Here is a 21,157-nt window from a genome sequence, read left to right on the forward strand (position 1 = left end):
ACTAAACCTTTTCTGAACCAACACAAACCCAGCATTGGGTTTCAATGAACTCCAGCACGGTGGAAGGCTGTGGATGGATATTTCAACATGTTAAAGCAGTGACCAGTGAATATATGGTCAGCAAATCCATCCAGTTCTTCAATGGGGATTTTTTTTTTCCATTGGAGGAGTTTATTAATATTAATGCTCTGAGCTTCTTAATAAACTGAATTTTCCAATATTCTGTTATTTTATTGTGCTTTGATTTGAGACACAGAAGACACTGTAAAATGTGAATTAGAACTGATTTAACTGCTTTGAGATTTTAGCTTTGAATTCTTTCATTTAAAGCATGCAATTAATCTGAGTTCAATAAAATCGCTTCAGCTGCTTGCAAATTAGTACATGATGTCATTTTAGGTTGAATTGATGAAGCATTTTACAGTGTCTGAACTGTTCAAAGCCGTGGGGACGGTAATCGGACCTCGATTATGACTTTCACAGAAGGCTTTTAGATAAACTGTCTGATGTTCAATGATGTGGTTTTATTGTATTGAGGATAATTTAAATTATAAATTAAGGTTTTAGTCTAAAACCTGTTCTTAAAATCCTTTCATAATGGGGAGGGAGTGAAGTAACAGTTGTCCAATATATGAATGTTATATTTGCACCAGATTTACAACATTGTTCCACAACCTCCATCATTCCCTAAAACACTCAGAATACAGTGGGTTCAGTGCTCACTAAATTCATTAAATGTGCTTTAAAGCCCAGTTCCACGTATTATAACTATTTAATCTTTACATTATGCCACAGTCTAATGTGTTACTATTATATTCACTATAGATTTATAGAGTAATGCAGTTTAATAGTGTCACTTTAAGGTAACAATGTGGTAACCTTAACACTTAAACACTTCAAAATGATAGTTCTTCAAAGGTTCTTTAGTAAAGAAACTGGTTCTATATGGAACCCTGAACCTTTGAAGGATGTTTTGCATACAGGGGTTCTTTGCATGCATTGATATCTATATAGCACCTGTTTGAAAAGGGTTCTGTGCGGCACCAAAAATGGTTCTCCTATTGTAACAAGCTTGAGGAACCCTGTTTGGTGCTGTATAGAACCCTTCTCTAAAGGTTGCTATATAGAATCATGTATAGCACATTCACCATCAATCTGAAGAACCACTACAAGATGCAAAGAACCCTTTAATCGGGTGGAACCATTTCCTTTAATAACAGACCCATAATTTTGAAGAGTGTACATAAATTAATCCCAAACCACAGAGATCCCACTGTGTGAACAAAGCTTAAAAACGAGGAAACTGTCTTTTATTGTTTTCTTAAACATATTAAGGAATAAATACTTTTGATGGGTGTTCTTTTTTCTATTAACTTTGTGCTTGAGAATTTTTTTTTCTGATAAATGTTCCTATTTCTCTTTGTTTTCTTACTTTATATGATCCCTTCTCTCAATAGAGTTCTAATGTGTGTTTTTGTGTTTGGGTTCTGTGTGGATGAGCTGAAATAATCCAAATTAAAAATGGCTACAAAATGGCCGACAGAAGGAACCAATGAAAAGTGTCTTACGGGAAATAAAAGAACATTTGCAGAACGTTTTTAAGTTCACCTGGTTTCACATTTGGGTTGGATTTATCGTCTACTTCCGTCATTTTACTTTTCATCTAATCTCTGAAAAAATAAGTGACAAAATAAACCCACAAACCTGGGGTGTATCCACAGCTGAGGACATTTGTGATCTATTTACACTGATTCGCGCTCCTGAGAAGAAATCACCATGGCGTCACCCTCAAGTTTACGTCCTCAGTGACTTTAGATAGTCAACGTTCTTCTACAATACTCTATTTTAACGGTCGATTTTTAAGTTGAATTAATTTCACACATATTTCCTCAAGTCCAGGCCTTGTATTTAGTGTTGTGTTCTTAATATTTCTGCTATGAAAACAAATATTCACCTCGTACCGCACCTACAAGATTCACAAGACCACGGTTGTGCCTTTGAAGATGCGTGTGGTGAACAATACAGAAACTGTTATTTTTTTTTTTTTGTTTTTTTCTGACAATGTAAAAATGTTTTTTTACAGCCTCGTGTTTAAAAAAATAGAGGATGTCAGCTTTTCAGCTCAGAGATGAAATAAAGTATTAAATATTTAGTGGTGTTTTTATTTCTCCGAGAATTGCATTTAAAAACATTCGTATGAAATGCTTTGTTTCTCCTAAGATTCTTCGTAACTTTTTTTTCCCCTTAGGTTTTGTGAGTCTGGCCTTTGCTTCCTGTCACCACGAGGCTAATGAAATCTCAGCTGGTCACTCTGCTTTTCTAATGCGCCAGTTCACACCAAACCCCTCTGGACCCAGTGGTATAAGCTCTGACTGGGAGAGAGAGAGCGTTTAAGGTAATATCCACCGTCTAAACTTGATTTTAAATTTAGCTCAGAGTGACTTCGTTTTAAATCTCAGGATGGTAAAATTTTGAAACAAAAAAAGGGATTCGTCTTTGACCTAAACGATGCATTCCTCAAGTTCCTCGGAATCCTGTATCTTTTTGGTATTTTTTTCGTCGCTGAAAACTCCATCCAATAACACACTCCAACATTTTAATCGCCCAATTAAGTGCAGTAGCTCACCGCGCGCGCCTGTTTGAAATTCCTCATGGGAATGAGTTAAGCTCGTATTCAAATGCAAAGCAGCATATTAGTTCTTCTCTCTTTAATTCGCACGCGCAGCGTGGGCTGAAAGTAAAAGTGGCCTCGCGCTGCTCCGGGCTCCGGGGTTAAACACGCGCTGCAGGGATTTGGGGAGGAAAAAGGAGGAGGGGAGGGGGGGCATTCCCAGTTGATTCTGGAAATTGCAGCAGCATTGTTGGAATAATTGCCTAGGATCAGATTGCAGAAATGCACGCGCATTATGAAGTAGTGGCCGGTTCGTACTTAAAGTCTGCGGTATGCTCCTCGGCAACAAAACCTGACAACAACACACTGGAAAGGACTTCTGCTCTTTCTACAGTAACTTACTGGGTCTAGCACGCGTTTTATATTTTTTACACACCGTCCGGGTCTTCAGTGAAGACGGTTGTGTTTCAAAAAAACGTATTAATACGGGAACCGTGCAGTGATAACATGTTTAAAAAACTAGTAACAGGGCTATTGTGGTGCAGCTAATGGCTGTAATCTTCATTGAAGCACTTTCAGTTTGTTACTATTTGAGTGTTCGTAAAGAGCCTACTGTAAATTTAACGATTTTATCAAGTTCTTAGATCCTTTAACAAACATTAGCGTTTATTTAAAATAAATATAAACAAGTTCAAGTATTATTAAATGTGTCATATATGTCATTACGCCCAGGTGCATACTCTTCTCCAGAAACAAGTCCTGGAGATGAAACGGGGCGTATGAAATTAACACAATTTTAAAATCTACAATTATAACAGAATAAGGCATGTTCCCTAACTGAAGGGACTGAGTATGAGCTCTGGAGGGTGCCCCACTGACAGGTTTTTGACAGATTTTGTTCATATGTGATTACACCTCGAGGAATGTGTACACACTCGGCTCCAGTGGTGTGTTGTGTGTTATTACACTAAGTGTCATGTTGGTCATGGAATGTATTTCAGTTGTTGCAAGAAAAATTGTTTTGTAATTTAGGAACACTCCCGCACTCTTCTTCACCTTTGTCCCTTGTGCATTTTAAATAATAAAAAAACAAACAAAAGAAACAAACAAATAAAAGAAACAGTCCGCGGAGACTCTGCTAGGGACTAAAATCATTAGTGAACCCTAGTAAAACGTGTATTAATGTTTTATACCGTATAATGCGAAACATTCAATAGAGTTTATTTTTGTAATATTATGCCTTGTGTACAATAATTAATATACAATATAATAAAACTATATAAACTGTATAATAACAGTAATATAAAATATTATAAAGATTGTATTAGCGGTTTTACAGAATACTGCTGCCTCAGAGTTAAATGTAAAGTCGTTTGTAAAGTGCTTTTTTTTTCTTGTGAAGAGGGTGTCGATTTTTTTTGTTGTTGTTTTATTCTTGTGCGTGTGTGCGTGCTGGAAAATAGGTGTTACTATGAGGCAGTGTTGCCTGTGTGTGTGTGTTTTTGGGGAGGTGCGCGAGGAAAAAAAAAAAAAAAAAAGAGGCTGTTTGACGTCTTCGGTCATTATTCTCGAGCAGGGGGGGCGCCACTGGCGATGAGGAGAAACCCCGGCGGTGTGAGGTTTTAGTGGGCGGTTACACTGAAGGTGCTCGCTTTCCTCGTGCAATGCGCGCGGACTTTTTTGGGCTCTTCTTCATCTTCGCCCTCTTCTTACGCAGCTGCGTGGCGCGTGCTGATCTCTCGCACCCTCTCTCCCGTCTCCTGAGCCCGTGACACACGCGAGCATGAACGGTTTCGGCTCTCCGTTCGTGTACGTCGGGGGTCCGGTGGCGCAGGCTCGCGCGCCGCTCCAGAGGACGCCCAAATGCGCGCGCTGCCGCAACCACGGCGTGCTATCGTGGCTCAAGGGCCACAAGCGCTACTGCCGCTTCAAAGACTGCGCGTGCGAGAAGTGTATCCTGATCGTGGAGCGTCAGCGCGTGATGGCGGCGCAGGTCGCGCTCCGACGGCAGCAGGCGAGCGAGAGCCTGCAGAGTCTCAGCTTGATCCCCGAGACCCTCGCAACCCCTGGGGCGCAGCAGCGCTGGAGCGCGCACACGGCGGCAGGTAACATACCGTACTCCACACACACACACGTAGCGACAGAAAGGTTAGTAATAGCTAGTCTATTCCGCCTTGATCCCAGTGACTCCTGGTGGGCTCCGAACCCACCGCGACCCTGAACAAGAAGAATTAATGAACATAGCGTAAATGTACTGACTTTTGACCCTGAACTAACCTCACACCATCAGCACCTGACCCACCTTCTATTTAGTTAGATATTTAATTAATTATTTAATTACTTATATAGTTAGTTATTTATTTAGTTAGTTAATTATTTACTTAATTAGTTATTAAGTTAGTTTAATACCATCAGATCTTCAAAGGAATGTTCCAACATCTCATCTAAAAAGGTTCTGGAGAGGAGGCTGTCAACAGAAAACAAATCAACTCCTAATTCATTTCCTTGATTACAGAAGAAATGTTAGAAAATCAAAATCAAAACCAAAACAAGACACATATTTGACCATGTGTATTTATTAAAAAAAAAACAACAACAATATGTTAATAAAACTGATTGTTAAATAAATTAGAGCCAGACAATACTACATTGTTAAAAAAATACAGAGCCATTTTTATTGAAGTCTGTGAAACTAACCCTAACTTTAAACGTTCACACTTCAAACAACAGGGTTCTTCGAGGGGTCTTTAGTAAATACAATGGTTCTGCACAGACCCATGGTTTCTATATTCAACCATTTACATAATAAATTGTTCTATTGATGGTAGAGTGGTTTTTCAGATGTGCTGGTTCTGTGTAGAAGCCAGGCGTGTTCTGCTGTTACGTCTGATGTCAAGCATGTAACAACAGAACCATCTTGCTGTTTTATTTAAGCGCTGCCTCAGGATCCATTAAAGGACCATGTTTTTAAAGTGTGTTGGGGTAAAGCTCTAAGGTGAGAGTTGACCGAGTGAGAGACCGATACAAGTTCTGAGAGATCACAGTTCACTGCAGCTATAAGAGCTCAGAACGTGATCAGATTTGGTTTGATCGGAGCTGATTTGATTCTCTGGAGACAGAACTGAGAGGGGGATAGTTCTGGTGTTATCTTTATACCCACAAGCTTTTTGGGGAAACTCTGCCCTGTTTGTTTGTGAGGAAGTTACAGAAATGTAACAGCTGTTTTACTGAACACGGAATAGGCCTAATCCTGGACAGCAGATGATTCGGAATAGAGTCCAGTGTCTTCCTGCAGTTCCCATTCAAACAATTTTGTAAAACTGACCTTTGAATCTGGTCCCAGGCGGAAGCTTGTAATAAACACATTTGCCAGTTTGGACGTCAGTGTCAGGATACTGTGCCACTAAAGCATGGGATGATTTAGGATTAGTGTGAGAGTGATGGTAAGGTACAGTTAAGCGTTAAGAGAGATGCCTAGTGTTAAGTTTAGGGGTTGGTTTAAGGACAGTGTTAGTAGATTTGAGGTAAGGCTTAGGTCTAGGGTTAGGGTTTAGACTTTTAGGGTTGTATCTAGCCGTATTTATGCATTTCACACTTTAGTGGAACAAAACCCACTGTTCATCGCTGTCCAATGTATCTCCCAAAATAGCAGTTTTACAGGAGAAGAGAAAACCCTCCTTGACTTTCAATGGAAATCAATGCAATAAGATTTTATTTGAACTCATTTTGGAGCATTTCTATTCGTTCATTCATCATGAAGTTTTATCACAAGGTGATGGTGTTCAAATGATGTAGTAATCTAAAATAAATAAATAAATAAATGAAATGGAGATACACGTTTTAACTGGAGAGTGATGAAATGTTCCTGTTTTTCCTGACATCATTAGAAGTGGGATTTACACTTCACAAGGAATAACTAATAAAAGAAAAAACTCTTTAAGAAAAATAACCAGTGCTTTCCATTGTACAGCAGCAGTTTAAAGTCCTCGAAAACAGATACAGAATATTTTACAGTGGACTGGAAAATGTTTAGACGCCCCCGTTAGTCTAGGCCTGAATCAGATGGAGTTATTTCACATTGAGTAGGTGTTAGTGCCCAATGAGTTTAAAGTTTGGAGCAAAAGTGAATTCAGTAGATAAACGGTGTTGCATTAAAAGTGCAGGAAGTTATTATTATTATTATTATTATTATTTGCGAATATCTGACAAGGCTCTAACATGTGAGAAATATTTTATAAAATATGAAGACGCTTTTTTTCCAGACGCTCGGGATGAGTACAGCGCTTTTCTGAAGAGAATAAACAGCAGAATAACAGAACACGCGTTTACATTTCTCTTTAAAAAGCGGTTTAATTTGTATTGCTATTGATATTATTAAACTATTTTTGACAGCGGTTTTAATGCGGGTTGGAAGGAAACGCTTGGTATTAAAATTAGATTATGAGGTCTTTTGTTTGTGTTAATGTAAATTTGATGTTAAATCCTGATTTGAATCCTGTCAGATTTCATCATCAGCTCCTGGGTTCACTGAGATATTTACACCTCGCTGTGTTTAGACTGCGGTGAAATTATCCCGAACTATATGCAGGCTGTTTACTCTTTACTTACTCTGGAAAACAGACTGTGTGAGAAAATGCATTTATTTATTCGTTGCAGCAAAAGATACGGATTTTATATGACCCCAAACACCGTGTCATAACAGGAAGACGGATAATCATAACAATAACCCTTTAACGTTCCAGCCGCTGAAGACGTCACTGTCACGGTTTTTAAATTAACGCGATAAACTGCGTTAACAGCGGAACGGAAGGAAAAAGCGGGAAAACCCAGAAAAATCCGTTAAAAAAAGTGTGTTTATATCGTATTTAAACACAAACTACGTGTAATATGCCATTATTGTAATAATTATATTAATGATATTATTGTCATACCTTACTATACACTGTACATATAACGTACACTTCAAGAAAAATGTATTGAAATATAATAATTAAAATAAATTCACGTAAAGTATTTAAATAAGTTCCTTGCTTTAGATGTACTATTTAAATAAGAGCGAATCGTTTACATCTATAGCAATTATAATAATATAATAATATATTTTAAATTTAATTCCACAATATTAAACAATAATAATTGTTATATAAATTTACTGTATAATTAAATTAACTTTAATTAACTATAAGTTTGCTGTATACATAACATAACTATAGCATAAATATTTTAAAAGAATAATTATAATAAGAAGAAAAAGAGGAAGAGAATAAAGTCACATTATTTTTATTGCCAATACTAAATTTATCTTGTAAATATAACTTGTATATTATGACTACAAACATAAATAACATGTAACATGAAAACAGCATCAACTTATATATCATATAACAATATCAGGCCCAAATCAAAACAGCATATTAGACAGGATCAGTATATTCTTTAAATACAGTGCTGGTAAAAAATAAATAAATAACATGATGCAGGATATACGTGGCACACAATTAGCAGAAATTATACACAGGACACTTATTTTCATACGTATTGTTGGGAGTGGGCTCTAAAAGCACAAGGGATATGTGTTTTATTTGGACAATATTGATTATAATACTACCTCCTCAAATCTAAAAAGGATATATTATATATTTTCATTATATTTATATGCAAAATGTTAAAGCACCATTAGGCTGTACTTTATTTAAAATATATACAAAGGATCTGAACAGCACACAAACATCATTCACAGTTGTATTCAATAAAATATGCATTTGAATTATTATAATCGTATGTTGCAACTTGTTATAATACACAATCATTAGACTTAGAATGTGGTTATTACTGTTTTTTCCATTCAGCTCTGTTTTAACCCCTTCTGGCATGTTATTATTGTGTTTCCCACTATATTCCTGTTTCCCATTCGATTGTACCTAATACTGTAGATAAGTGACGGTGATGTGTCTCTGAGTGAATCTATGGCTGCGGCTTCGTTGCAGAAATGGACAGTACAGTACTGGACACTACACTACAGTACAATAGAGAACTGTACACTATGGGACAGGACATTACAGGGAGAGTAGAGACTGAGACCAAATTGACATTGACTTTCCATCAGCTCTTTTTCACTCCAGAGATTACAGTAATCAGAAGTGGACAGCGGCAGTCGAAGGCAATATCCATCAGTTCAGCAGGGCTCCAAACTCAGGTGAAATGTTACCGAATAACAGCCATCCGTTTTCAGTATGTGGAGAAGAGACTCCACTCAGCACTTTGAGCTCAGAGCTGTTCTCAGAGGAAAGTGAAGCAGAATAAATCAGTTGCGCTGGCAGCTCAGTTAAATTACAGATAATGTAGCTGTGAACTGGCTGCAGAGAAAAAAAACCCAGGCATCCAGCAGAGCAGAAAAAGGCAGAGGACTACAAATCCCAGCTCAGCCTTTCACTCAAGTCCTGCCCCTCAGCTTTCACACCTGTCAGAGATAAAGCTGGCCACATTTTGCTGATGGTTTGGTAGAATCACTTCTTATTGTTGTTAAACATACAATGACTAGATCCTGAGCTTTTAAAGCCTGTATGATTTCAGTGTCAACTTTCACTGAGGAGTGTATTCCCTCTCTCTGAATGGACAAGATACCAACCAATGCAGGTGTCTGTTAGCTGATATAACTGAATTAGTCTTCTCCTCCAAGTGTGTTGAGCTGTCCAATGATCACACGAAAAATGAGGCGCGCTAGCATTCATCCTCACAGCCTGAAAGCTTTGTGTGATAGAGGGAGTCTTAGCCCAGTGACCCGCTGACAAAGTCATTACATAGCTATTCTAATATAACAGAAGGATTTAAAGGTGACATTCAGGCTTTTAATCAAAAAGCACCTTTTTATAAAATTCAGAGGATGTTTCTTCCCCATTTGCTAGCTCTCCAGTCTGTTTATGCTCTGCAAACAAGTCTGATGTGGTTACAAAGCCCTAGTGTCACTAAATGGGTTAAAAATCATGATAAAAGAGATGAGGATGTTGCTTTATTCCTGTTCCATAGGGAGGAATTGTTGCAGATTACTCTAGTTGGAAGTAAACCTTAAAGTATTACATAACTACACAACTGTGGTAATTCAAACAGTGGATAAAATCTAATAGACAAGTTAAACTTACAAACATCAGTTTTTTACCTCTCAAACAGACCGTTACACCTTAAAAGACGCTGAGCTTCTGAATGTAAACAATCCAGAGGGAGCAGCAGTTACCAACAATCATCGAAGTTGCCTTTAACTTTACCATCTATAAAGTCCTGTGGGATATTATGATCCTCATTTTTGCTTTATTTTCATTCTTTTCAAAATAAAGGTCCTGTATACATTTCTCTATGTGATGCCACAGAAGAACAACATGTCACTGGATCTCTCTACAGAGAGACACTTTTGTGGATAATATGCATTCATTCGTTCATTCATTCATTGTCTGTTACGACTTATCCAGTTCAGGGTCGTGGTGGGTCCGGAGCCTACATGGAATCACTGGTCGCAAGGCAGGAATATACTCTGGAGGGGTCCTTCACAAGGCGACACACACACATACACACACACATTCACTCACATGCTCACACCTATGGACGCTTTTGAGTAAATACAGAATACAAGAAGATCCTTTTTAAAGTTGGAAGAACTTCTTCATAAATAAACTGTAGAAACAGGAAGGGATTCAAGCCTTTGTAGGAACACTTTGTAATATTTTTCCCTTAACATTACAGCTTCAAAATGATTGTGATGGTTCACTGAGCTGTAATAGGGTGAACAGAGCTTCTGTTGTTGCTACTCTGGGCTCAACACTGCAGAAACTGCACTATGTAAACTTTGGTGGAGGGTAGGAGACATTTTTACCTAGTGTTCCTTTAAAGGTTCTTCACAATCACCAACAAACTTTTGTCACAAACAAAATTTTCAAGCATTGTTCTTTGCTTCAGTAGTTTTCTTTTACAATAACATTAAATGTCATTGTTACTACTACTACTATTATTATTATTATTATATCAAGATTTGTGGGGCGGCACGGTGGCGCAGCAGGTTAGTGTCACAGTCACACAGCTCCAGGGACCTGGAGGTTGTGGGTTCGATTCCCGCTCCGGGTGACTGTCTGTGAGGAGTTGGTGTGTTCTCCCTGTGTCTGTGTGGGTTTCCTCCGGGTGACTGTCTGTGAGGAGTGTGGTGTGTTCTCTCTGTGTCTGCGTGGGTTTCCTCCAGGTGCTTCGGTTCCCACAGTCCAAAAACACACATTAGTAGGTGGATTGGCGACTCAAAAGTGTCCGTGAGTGTGTGAGTGAATGTGTGTGTGTTGCCCTGTGAAGGACTGGCACCCCCTCCAGGGTGTGTTCTCACCTTGCGCCCAATGATTCCAGGTAGGCTCCGGACCCACCGCGACCTGGATAAGGGTTACAGGTAATGAATGAATCTTAACAAATCATTAAAGATTAAGAAGTCTTCAGACACAGAATACGATGTCAAATATCCTAAGCCAGTCTATTAGAGTTTGAGATAGGAACAGTTCACTGTCTTCCTGCCAGGAACCCACAACATTTCTGCTGTCATCTATCATTCATCTATCACTGAACGTTGAAATAAGATCCTACACCTAAGGTGTCCTATGAATAAGGTTACTGTGGTCATTTATGATCCAATCAGCAACTGGCTACACCTAACATCTAGGTTATTCATTGGGCACTCATAAAACTGAACAAGAGCACCATAGGTGATGTATTATTTGTTTTTATGTGTTTGTTTCCAGAGCTGAATGATGATCTGTCTGGTGAACAGTCTGGAGGAGAGAACAGCGGCAGCACCAGTGACAGAGAGCAAGAACCAGCCAGTTCCCCAGAGGAGCCCAAAACAAACTCCTGCTACACTCCCACCACACCAGAGCCCCCTCCTCCTCCTCCTCCTCATTCTGAAGAGCCCCGCTACGGTGCCCCTAAATCCTGCACTGATCCAGAGCCCAAACCCGAGAGCCCAAAGTACCCCAGTGAGCCCAACCTCTTAATCGAGGGTCTTTCAGGTTCTGTCTCTCTCCCGTTCAACCTGAGAGCCAACCGTCCCCCTCTAGAGGTGCTGAAAAAGATCTTCCCTGGACACAAGCCTGCCGTGCTTGAACTGATCTTGAGGGGATGTGGGGGCGACCTGGTTGGGGCAATCGAGGTCCTGCTGTCCAGCCGATCCTCAGCGAAAGTGGACAAGCCCTCTCCTGATGGTTCAGAGGGTCTAGTGCTGCCCTCCAATGGGCATCTTTTTGAGCATCCTTTGGGTTCATACCCAATGTCTTCCACCAAGTGGTCAGTGGGCTCGGCTTTCCGTGTCCCTGATTCCCTGCGCTTTACTCCAGAGTCGCCTGCCGCCGGGGGGATGGTGCCCAGTCCTCTGGGCGTCCCGTTGCAGCACGGCTTCAACCAACCGCCTCGGTACCCGCTGATGCTGCGTAACTCTCTGAGCCGGAGCCAGGCTGGAGGGCCCTTTGTGCACAGCGATGTGACTCTGTGGAACACCATGACCCTGCAGCAGCAGTACCAGCTCCGTTCCCAATACGTATCACCCTTCTCCGGACCTTCACCCGGACCTTTCCGCAGCTCGCCCTTGCTGACTGCCAGAGCCCCTCCAGAGGAGCAGAGAATCAGTGTCCAGGAGGACGGCTGTCCCTCCACCACCAAACAGACAATATACGCTGAGGAGGATTATGATGAGAGGTCTGACTCCTCTGACTCCAGGATCCTCAACTCATCTTCCTAACCTCTGGTGTACTTCGTGGGGAGGCCAACAAACTGAGGGCTGAACAATTAATGGTTTTATATAAAAATCATAATGTAAAAAGGGTGCAGTGTGAGATTAGAACAGTCCTGGTCAAATGATATGTTTTGTTTTACAGATCTGATGTTCTGCACATCCAGCTGCACAATACTATTTAATAATAATAATAATACATTGGATCTATATAGTGCTTTTCAAGTACATGCAAAATAAAAACACACATAGTTTAATATAAAATGTGCAGAAGTGTGGAGGGGATCTGGATTTGTTTTCACTGTGACATTGAACACAATGTGTAATTTGACCAGGGGCTTTCAGCATTGAGGGTCAAATAAAAAAGAAAGAAAAAATAGAAGAAACCTGGAGCTTAATTTATAGAGATAACATTTAAATGCATTTGCACACTATGAAATGTCAGAAACATTTTATGGATATTTTCCCCTAATCGTTCAGCCCCAAAACACACAAACTAAAACCCAGTCCTGTGAATGAAACTGAACTGACAACAAGACATACGGCAGATCGCGACCTTGTAGGAGCTTTATGAGAAATACACTGTACATTAAGGTATTGTGTTGCCCTCTGAACTATGGTGTTTGTGGATGTAATACTACCATTCCCTGCTCCATCTACTCTTAAAACCACCACCAGTATGAACTGACCAAAAAAAAAAACAAGAGATAAATATGAAAGACTGATCTTTAGTTGGCCAACAATATCCACTAATTCCACCTTGCATGAAATGTCCTGTAAATAGCAATGAAATGTAGAGATAACCAAACAATAAAGCATGGAAATGTGTATACCAAATAGTCCCAACTGGAATTGTCATTGTCATTTATTTAAATGAAAATAATATCAACAAGATGTGAATGTTTAAAGAAAATGGATCTTATTAATATTGTAATTACAAATAACCAAATGTAGGTTCATCATTTCAACAGATGACTGTAATTCTGGGAATAGTTGCTAAATCCAATCTGTCAAATGATAAAAGAATCAAGTCTAAAACACTGATGTATGATTATCATTCCCAATATACATTTCTTAAGCTCTACTTATTCACACCTGAATATGCAGAATTTCAAAATCAGAATATTATCAGCTCTGAAATACATTATCACAGTCATCTGCTGAACTGACTGCGATGAACTAGATTATGACACAGCTTTAAATGACCATGAGATAAACACTGGACTGTATATAATTATAATCCCCAAATAATAAAACGAAGATATAAATGTTTTCAGTGTGTGACCTTATTTTGGAAGCGGCATCATTTTAGTATAAACTTGTTTGACAAACTTGTTTCTTCACTGTATCCCTGGAGGGCAAACATTTCAGTGTCATGACAGTTACCTGGAAGTGTTCAAATCATGATTTTACTGTAGTTTACAGAAGAAATCTGATGCTTATGCTTCTGTCAGCAAGTGTTCTTAACTCTTTCATTTGTGACATAATACACCCCTTATATAAGATGTTACATTCCAGCTTTTAATTAGACAACAGCCAAGGATCCCAAACAGGGACATATTTGAGCTACAAATGGGGCTGTTGTGGAAGAAACGGACCTCTGTTTTTATGTATTTACCACATATCCGACAGGTAAGTCCTTGCAAGTAATATTCTTTGGATGCAGTTTGTTGTAGAAAGCAGCGGTGTAATATTATCCTAATAATGTGATCATGCCTGATAATGTGAAATTATATTTTGCAGTTATCTTAAAATAAGTAATAACATGTTACAATGTTATAAATCGTTCACTATTGTAATACAGTGTCATACATTACATAAGGTAATGCTTATTACAGTTATTCATTTAATGTTAATGTGTTTCAAGAGTTTTAACTTATCGTACAAATTTGTTACTAACATATGATATAACAGTTCATTATTAATATAGACATTATAACTAAGTGTTTAAAAATAAACACTTAAAACGTGTCACGCTACAACGTCCATTTTGGGTCATTTACAGAAAACCGTTAGGAAAGTTGTTATATAAATAAAACAAATATGGACGACGTAGAAAGACAACTTAAAAGTATTAAAGTGCAAATGCGCATTGCTAGATGTTCATACAAAGTACACAGTAAATTCACCAGTGTTAAATCAATACTATTGTTATTTTAACACTAATAATGTTGATTTAATACTGGTGAATTTACTGTGTGTAACTCAGCATACTGTTATCGCTTTACATAAAGGAGACCACGATCTGGGTCATTTTCTTTTGCTGAACAATTATGCTAAGCTAAAAGGGCACACACGGGTGAACTGTGAAGATTTTTGCCTTTTTTTTTTTACCGGAGCTACGTTCACAGTAAGAAAGAGACTCGAATGAAAGAACGAATACTGAGAGATTTAGCATTTAGAAATAGTCGAAGCTCCAACGGTAAATTAAAGGTAAATCATTATTTGAGCTGTTTAAAGCTGAAACAAACGGAACTGTTAAGAAAACACTGATATGTAAACGGAGTCCGTTTTTGCCCCACCCCCCCTCGTTTCTTTGCTAATTGTGGTGAAAAAAAGCTCACTCCGCGAAAAACTGAGAACAAGTTCTCACAGCTAAATCTGAGCGAATAGCGCCACCTAGAGGCGCGTCGTAAGCAAATTTCCTTTTTAAAATCCTAAAATGGCTGTGGTATATCTGCAGGAATATATCCGTGTACGAAAAAAATGTTTTTGGCTACAAATTTACAGCTCGTTGCCCAAAGTGTTGTTATTGATTCTTGGGGTATTTCTTGGCTATGCTTGGAATAACCAAGAAATACACAAAGGCAATATTTACTGAGTGATAGGAAAAGACACACCTGTATTTGAAATACTACTTATGCACTTTGTCTTGGAAGTGACTCAGAAATCATTAAATTAAGTTTAAGTGGTCACAGGTGTTAGCTGTTTGGTTTAGCTGATTAACACAAAAGAACAAATATAAATGAAATGTGTAAAGCGAGAGGTAGAAAAATTAATTTATAGCTTACAAAACAAATATATCCACACTTTTCCCAATTTAAAAACACTGTCAGTGGCAACTACACATTGCTACGCATTAATTGCACGAAGTTAAATTTTTATTAATGTGTACAGAAAGATGTGGTGTTCACTACAGTCTGGATCCACTGCTTCAGGCCCAGTAATTTCAAACATTATCATCTTTCCAGTGCTTGGCTCAGCTCTGGGTGGTCTGAGGCTGAGGGGCTGAAGCTCCATAGAGACGCTGATGCTCTTCATAGTGCCTCTACATTCAGATACAATCTGTATTAATACAGTGTGTGTAACTAAATGAACGCCAGAGCAGTGCACAGGCGCACCATAAAGAGGCTAAATTCAGCATTTGTAAGGAATATACAAACGTTTGTTTAACGACTAAACTGCGCCATCTAGCGCTCGTTGAACTCAACGCAGCTCACCTTTCTCACCTCTCATGTTACATTTTCCATCAGTGTAAAGAGTGGACTGTTTAATGAGGCATACGTTCTGTGTGGACATATGAAACTGTACAGAACTTTTGTAACAAAGTGAAATAAGGGCATGCTATTGGAATTTACTCCGACTGCGGGTCATTGGACTGAAATTGTGAATGATTCTGACATCAGTGTTTTTATAATATTGATCACCAGTATTTAGCAAATGTTTATATAACATCTGAAGTTGAACAGATGAAGTACAATACTTGAATGTATGTGTACATCGTAATTAATTCATACGTACTTATCATAGTTAAATACTATTTACTACCACGTCAGTACAAGTACTAATATTCTGCATTTCTACTTGAGTAGACCTATGAAAGTACTTTCCTGTGAATAAAATGTGATGAACATGTTTTTCATTTGGCACGACCCAGACAGCGAGCATCGATGCACTGGCATAAAAAGGCTGGTACTGACTGTAGACCACTGCTGGTCCACCATCGGACCACTCAGATTACTCTCCTGTACCGGATATCACTCATTTATAATCTCCTCAAACAGATTCTACATTCACAGAGACTTTTATTCTGGAAAACACACTAATACAGATATTACCAACAACTGTGAGAGATATAATAATGAGTATAAGCCTGATATAAAATGATTAAATGCTAAAAATGTTGACACTGTGCTGGATTTAAATTATTTACTAATCTTATTTATAAAGGACAACAAAAAAACCTAATGAAGGAAAAAAAAAGTAAATTGAACTGTGAATGGAAAAGTGCTAAAATGTGTCATTTAGTCTAAAGTTCTGTTTAATCACCAGTGGTCCGCCCAGAAAAGACCGTGTAAAACACTAGTGGACCAAAAGTGGTCCGCCGTCTCCTTGCTATCAGGGGAAATATAGAAGGGCCAATTAAGAACTGAACCTTTTATAATAATAAATCCTACACCACAATTACAGTAAAACTTATAATGTCAAGAACAACAAGAAAAAAAATTAATAACATAAAACTGCCTGATTTTACAGCCAAATTATAATAATCCGGGTCTTTTTGTCCTCTCTGTATCAGAGCAGTGGGCCCAGTGTTGACTGCACTGTATGTGTCTGTTTGCGAAGTATGAGTTCATTCAGCTCTGGTGATTTACTGTTTAGCTACATGCTAAGTGCAGGTGTTGCAGTTCATTAAGCGCGTGTTGACTTAACCGAGAGGAAGAATTTCTCGCGCGCATTTGAATACGCGCCACTAAGTCAACAGCTCTCAGTGCCCTCGCGCGCATCAAACACGCTGACAAATTAGCCCTGCTTCAGCATGCAGAGCACGCGCTACCGATCCATCACAGTTCTTAAATGCTACTTAACATAGCAGACCCCCAGCGAGGGTCTACCTCTTTCCCTCTACCCTCTGCACCTGCGCAAAGGAATATGATTCCTAGCAAAATGCAAGGTTTTTTTATTACTAATTATGGGACGTTTATCCTCGTGCCACACCCACTCACTCTCAATTTACTGTGTATAATTTTGTTTTGTGAATACTGGAAACACATATTCATTCCTAAAACTTCCCACAAAGTTCCTGATAAAAGTAGCTGTCCCGCAATCCCCTGAAAGCCCCACAAACTGAAATAGTATTATTTCTAATTCCCCAATATTAACACACACCAAAAGAAAACGTCATCCATGCCTTAGAAATAATAGAAACGTTAGACAGTAACAATGTCTCTGGTGTGTTTATTTAAGAGGTTGAGTCAGTAAATCAGTAGGTTTCTGTGAAAAAGGAGATATATATATATATATATATATATATATATATATAAAACGGTCAGTAGACCGTTGTGTGGCGATATAGTTTAGTGTATATACAGTGGACTGGATCCCAGTCATGGGCGGCACGGTGGTGCAGCAGGTAGTGTCGCAGTCACAGCTCCAGGGGCCTGGCTTCGATTCCCGCTCCTGGTGACTCTCTGTGAGGAGTTGGTGTGTTCTCCCCGTGTCCGCGTGGGTTTCCTCCGGGTGCTCCGGTTTCCTCCCACAGTCCAAAAACACACGTTGCAGGTGGATTGGTGTCCGTAGGTGTGAGTGAGTGTGTGTCTGTGTTGCCCTGTGAAGGACTGGCGCCCCCTCCAGGGTGTATTCCCGCCTTGCGCCCAATGATTCCAGGTAGGCTCTGGACCCCCGCGACCCTAGATTGGATAAGGGTTACAGATAATGGATGGATGGATGGATCCCAGTCCCTGATAAAAGTCAAAAGAAAAAAAAATCGGCTGTGATTTAAATTTTTACATATAAAAAGATTTTTCCCACATAATATTAACTTACTTTAATTTCTGAGTTCATCGTGCGATTTTGATGCAATGTGAAATTCAGTAAAAAACGTAGAATATGCGTTTTTTATTTAACTTCCGTTAGTAAATATACAAGCTAAATCACTTATCCAAACAGGGGCCGTTTTTTTTACTTTTGTCGAATGATGTGGTCTCGTATCTGTCCAGTCACTGAGCATCTGAGGTTTGACGGTTAATCGTGAAATTAGGACAAATCTACGGAGAAGATGAAAGTGTTTCCCGCCGTGATTGCCCCCTTGGCGACCGTTTGTTTTTCAGTTGTACTGGACAGGCCTTAAACATGCGGACGCATTAAGGAGCGCATGCGCAGTAGGATCCTCCCCGTCGCTGTTTCCCTTTACCCACCTGTTTTCCGGCAGTCCCCGCCTTGCTGAGCTGTAAATCGAAAACGGGTGCAAAACAAGATTTAAACACGACATTTTGGGAAATACAAATGTAGCTCAGTTAGAGCCTTTAAATGTTGTGTAGTAATTGTACAAATTCTTTTAAATGTTTGGACCTCTTCATTTTGCGATGTACTGTTGATTATACTTTAATGAATGGTGGAATTCGCCTGATAGTTTTCCAATAATTATTTTTATTTCTTTTCTCACCTGCTCACACAGCCGAGTAAAACGTGATAAGCATCTTTTCCTATAGAAGCATTTAAGGCCTTTGTTTCTTTATTAACGTTGTATCATTTAATAACAGTTACAATAAATAACAGCAAAAACGGAGTAAAACAACATTCAGTATGTGAAATACTTTGTTTTTCAACATAATTATAAAAGAAATAGTCATGATATGTCTGAAAAATATATATAAATAAACAAAATATGTACACAAAGATTAATTATTCATTTTAAACTTGTATTTGATTTTGATTTTGATTTTTTGGTCCTATTTTAAAGTAAAAGAAGAGTTGTATTTGCTCTTGTTAAATTTAATAAATCTCATTGCTGACAGGTTCTTAAACTTTGAAATGTTAAGTTACCCTTATTTATTCTCGTGTTGTTTACTCGTGTCTTGTTTGTTTGGTCAGTAGTCATAGTGTCTTCTCTCTGGTGCAGTAGCACAGTTCTTAGGGTGTTGTTCTCCAGTGGCTTTTTCACTTTCTTTTGAGATTCTTCACACATGGCTCCACTGGGACAAACTGTGTTTTTGTTGTGTGTGTGTGTGTGTGTTTTGGGAGGATTTCCCACGTGTTTGTTGTTTTAATAAATCCATCACTGAAAACCTGACAGCAGTCAACAGTAGCTGCATGCTACTCCAGAGACCATTTAAAAAAAAAGACTTCCCTAATTGGCCACTTCATTAGATTTCAGGAACATCGTCGTGGTGTACATATAAATTAAATGTGTGTTTAAGCTGAGTACTTGTTTATATCAAATTTACGATACCTGTGTTTCCAATTTTTTAAATGGGACACATTCTGAGAAGTAAATGCACAGGGGGAAAGAAGAGTGTAGGGCAGTAAGTAGATGACACAATGCCAGATTCCATTCTAGGTTGTAGATCAATTTCCGTATGTAATGCTGGCTCCACATTTAACGATGATATTCATTCTACGAAGCCTTTGGGAAAACCAGCCCAGTCTGATTCATGAGCTTATAATCAATGTTTTAAAACTGCATTCGTGATCAGACTGTATTAGATAATTCATTGGATTATGGTTCATGTATTTTTTTTGCATATACGTAAATAATGATTTTTATTTGTATTTAAACACATAAATCTATGCATGTATTTGCACAAATGTAGAATATTTTTGAGTGTTTGAAACTACTGACCATTTCATGAATCCTGTCCACATTTCAGTAACTACTGAGAATTTAATATTTTAAATAATTTTGGGATTTTTTTTAAGTATGCAAGGAAATGTAAAACACGCGTTGGAATAGTCCTAATGGAAAAAATCACTTATATTTTGCATTCTCCTGCGATCATTTGAATAGTTTCAATAGTGGTTACATTGGCTAATAATAAACACATGCTAACGAAATAACACAATGCGATGTACCGCTTGCAAATCACTAGCAAACTGCCTTCTAACAAATGGGGGCGTTTGTTATTGACGCGCGAGGCTAAAATAAACGAGGCTGCACGAGGCGAGCTGTCATCGCGCGAGCTCTTTTAACACATACACGGCAGTAACCATGGATGCCTCAACATAAACAGCTCCGTACTAAAGTCCAGCAGCAAGAGAATCGCCACAGAAACTGCGGTTAGGCGGATTTAATAAACCGAGGAATCCAGACTTTATTAAAAGGGGGTGAAGCTGAAAATGAAAGTCGAAAAAGTCTCATTCTCGGCGGTCCTGTTTGATTTCATTCATTATATATTTCCCACGAGGATTGCAGACTGAATTTTACTGGAATTGAACTGAACGAAGTGAATGGTTTCTCCAGCTTCGGTCTGAAGAAAATAACCGCACTTCTCTTTTGTCTTTTGACTAATTGATTGTTTCCTGGAAGCTTTAGATTTCTTAAATTCCCACCTGGTTCCTACACTCCAGCACTGGGACTGGAAAAGCACTTAATACTCACCAGTCAGAGGACTTTCATTCAAATAGCTATCACTAAAAGGTGTTTATATGCTGTTGGGAGGGGGCTTACTGTCAGTGCAGCGTTATGATGGAAACCACTTAATCATTGACCGCAGGAAATAAAGCAAACACATAAAGTAAAATACATTTTATTTCATTTGTCTAAACAGAGCGCTCTACTGTATATAGTTAAGAATTTTATACATCATTTTATGTCAGACATCTATCTATCTATCTATCTATCTATCTATCTATCTATCTATCTATCTATCTGTTATTCGGTTAGTTAGTTCTCTGAATACGAATGGGGAAATGAAGTTTCGTGGAATTGTTGTACTTGTGTGTTTAGTCAAATAAGTAATAGTGGTGGGGGAAGTGTGTTCAGCCAATCAGGAGTCTCTATTGACCGATAGCCAATCAGAAGGCGAGCTGGGTTTGTGATGAAGGAGGTGCTTTGAGTTGAAAGCACGAGGTTTGTGTAG

General features: G+C 38.7%; 1 protein-coding gene across 1 annotated transcript; it reads left to right on the forward strand.

The window, feature by feature from the left end:
- The first annotated feature begins 4,255 nt into the window (after positions 1-4,255).
- LOC136676916 (doublesex- and mab-3-related transcription factor 3a-like) lies at positions 4,256-13,614 on the forward strand. The gene is made up of 2 exons (XM_066654208.1): positions 4,256-4,716; positions 11,377-13,614. The coding sequence occupies exons 1-2, from the start codon at positions 4,395-4,397 to the stop codon at positions 12,366-12,368; spliced, it is 1,314 nt and encodes a 437-aa protein (XP_066510305.1). The 5' UTR covers positions 4,256-4,394; the 3' UTR covers positions 12,369-13,614.
- Positions 13,615-21,157: the final 7,543 nt, after the last annotated feature.

Source organism: Hoplias malabaricus, chromosome X2, assembly GCF_029633855.1.
Source record: "Hoplias malabaricus isolate fHopMal1 chromosome X2, fHopMal1.hap1, whole genome shotgun sequence".
NCBI classification, from domain to species: domain Eukaryota; kingdom Metazoa; phylum Chordata; class Actinopteri; order Characiformes; family Erythrinidae; genus Hoplias; species Hoplias malabaricus.

What these genes read in the sequence shown, in the direction of transcription:
- LOC136676916 (XM_066654208.1), top strand. Translation starts at nt 4,395, where the DNA reads ATGAACGGTTTCGGCTCTCCGTTCGTGTACGTCGGGGGTCCGGTGGCG. An exon ending in GAGCGCGCACACGGCGGCAG is followed by an intron (nt 4,717 to 11,376) that starts GTAACATACCGT and finishes GTTTGTTTCCAG; the next exon opens with AGCTGAATGATGATCTGTCT.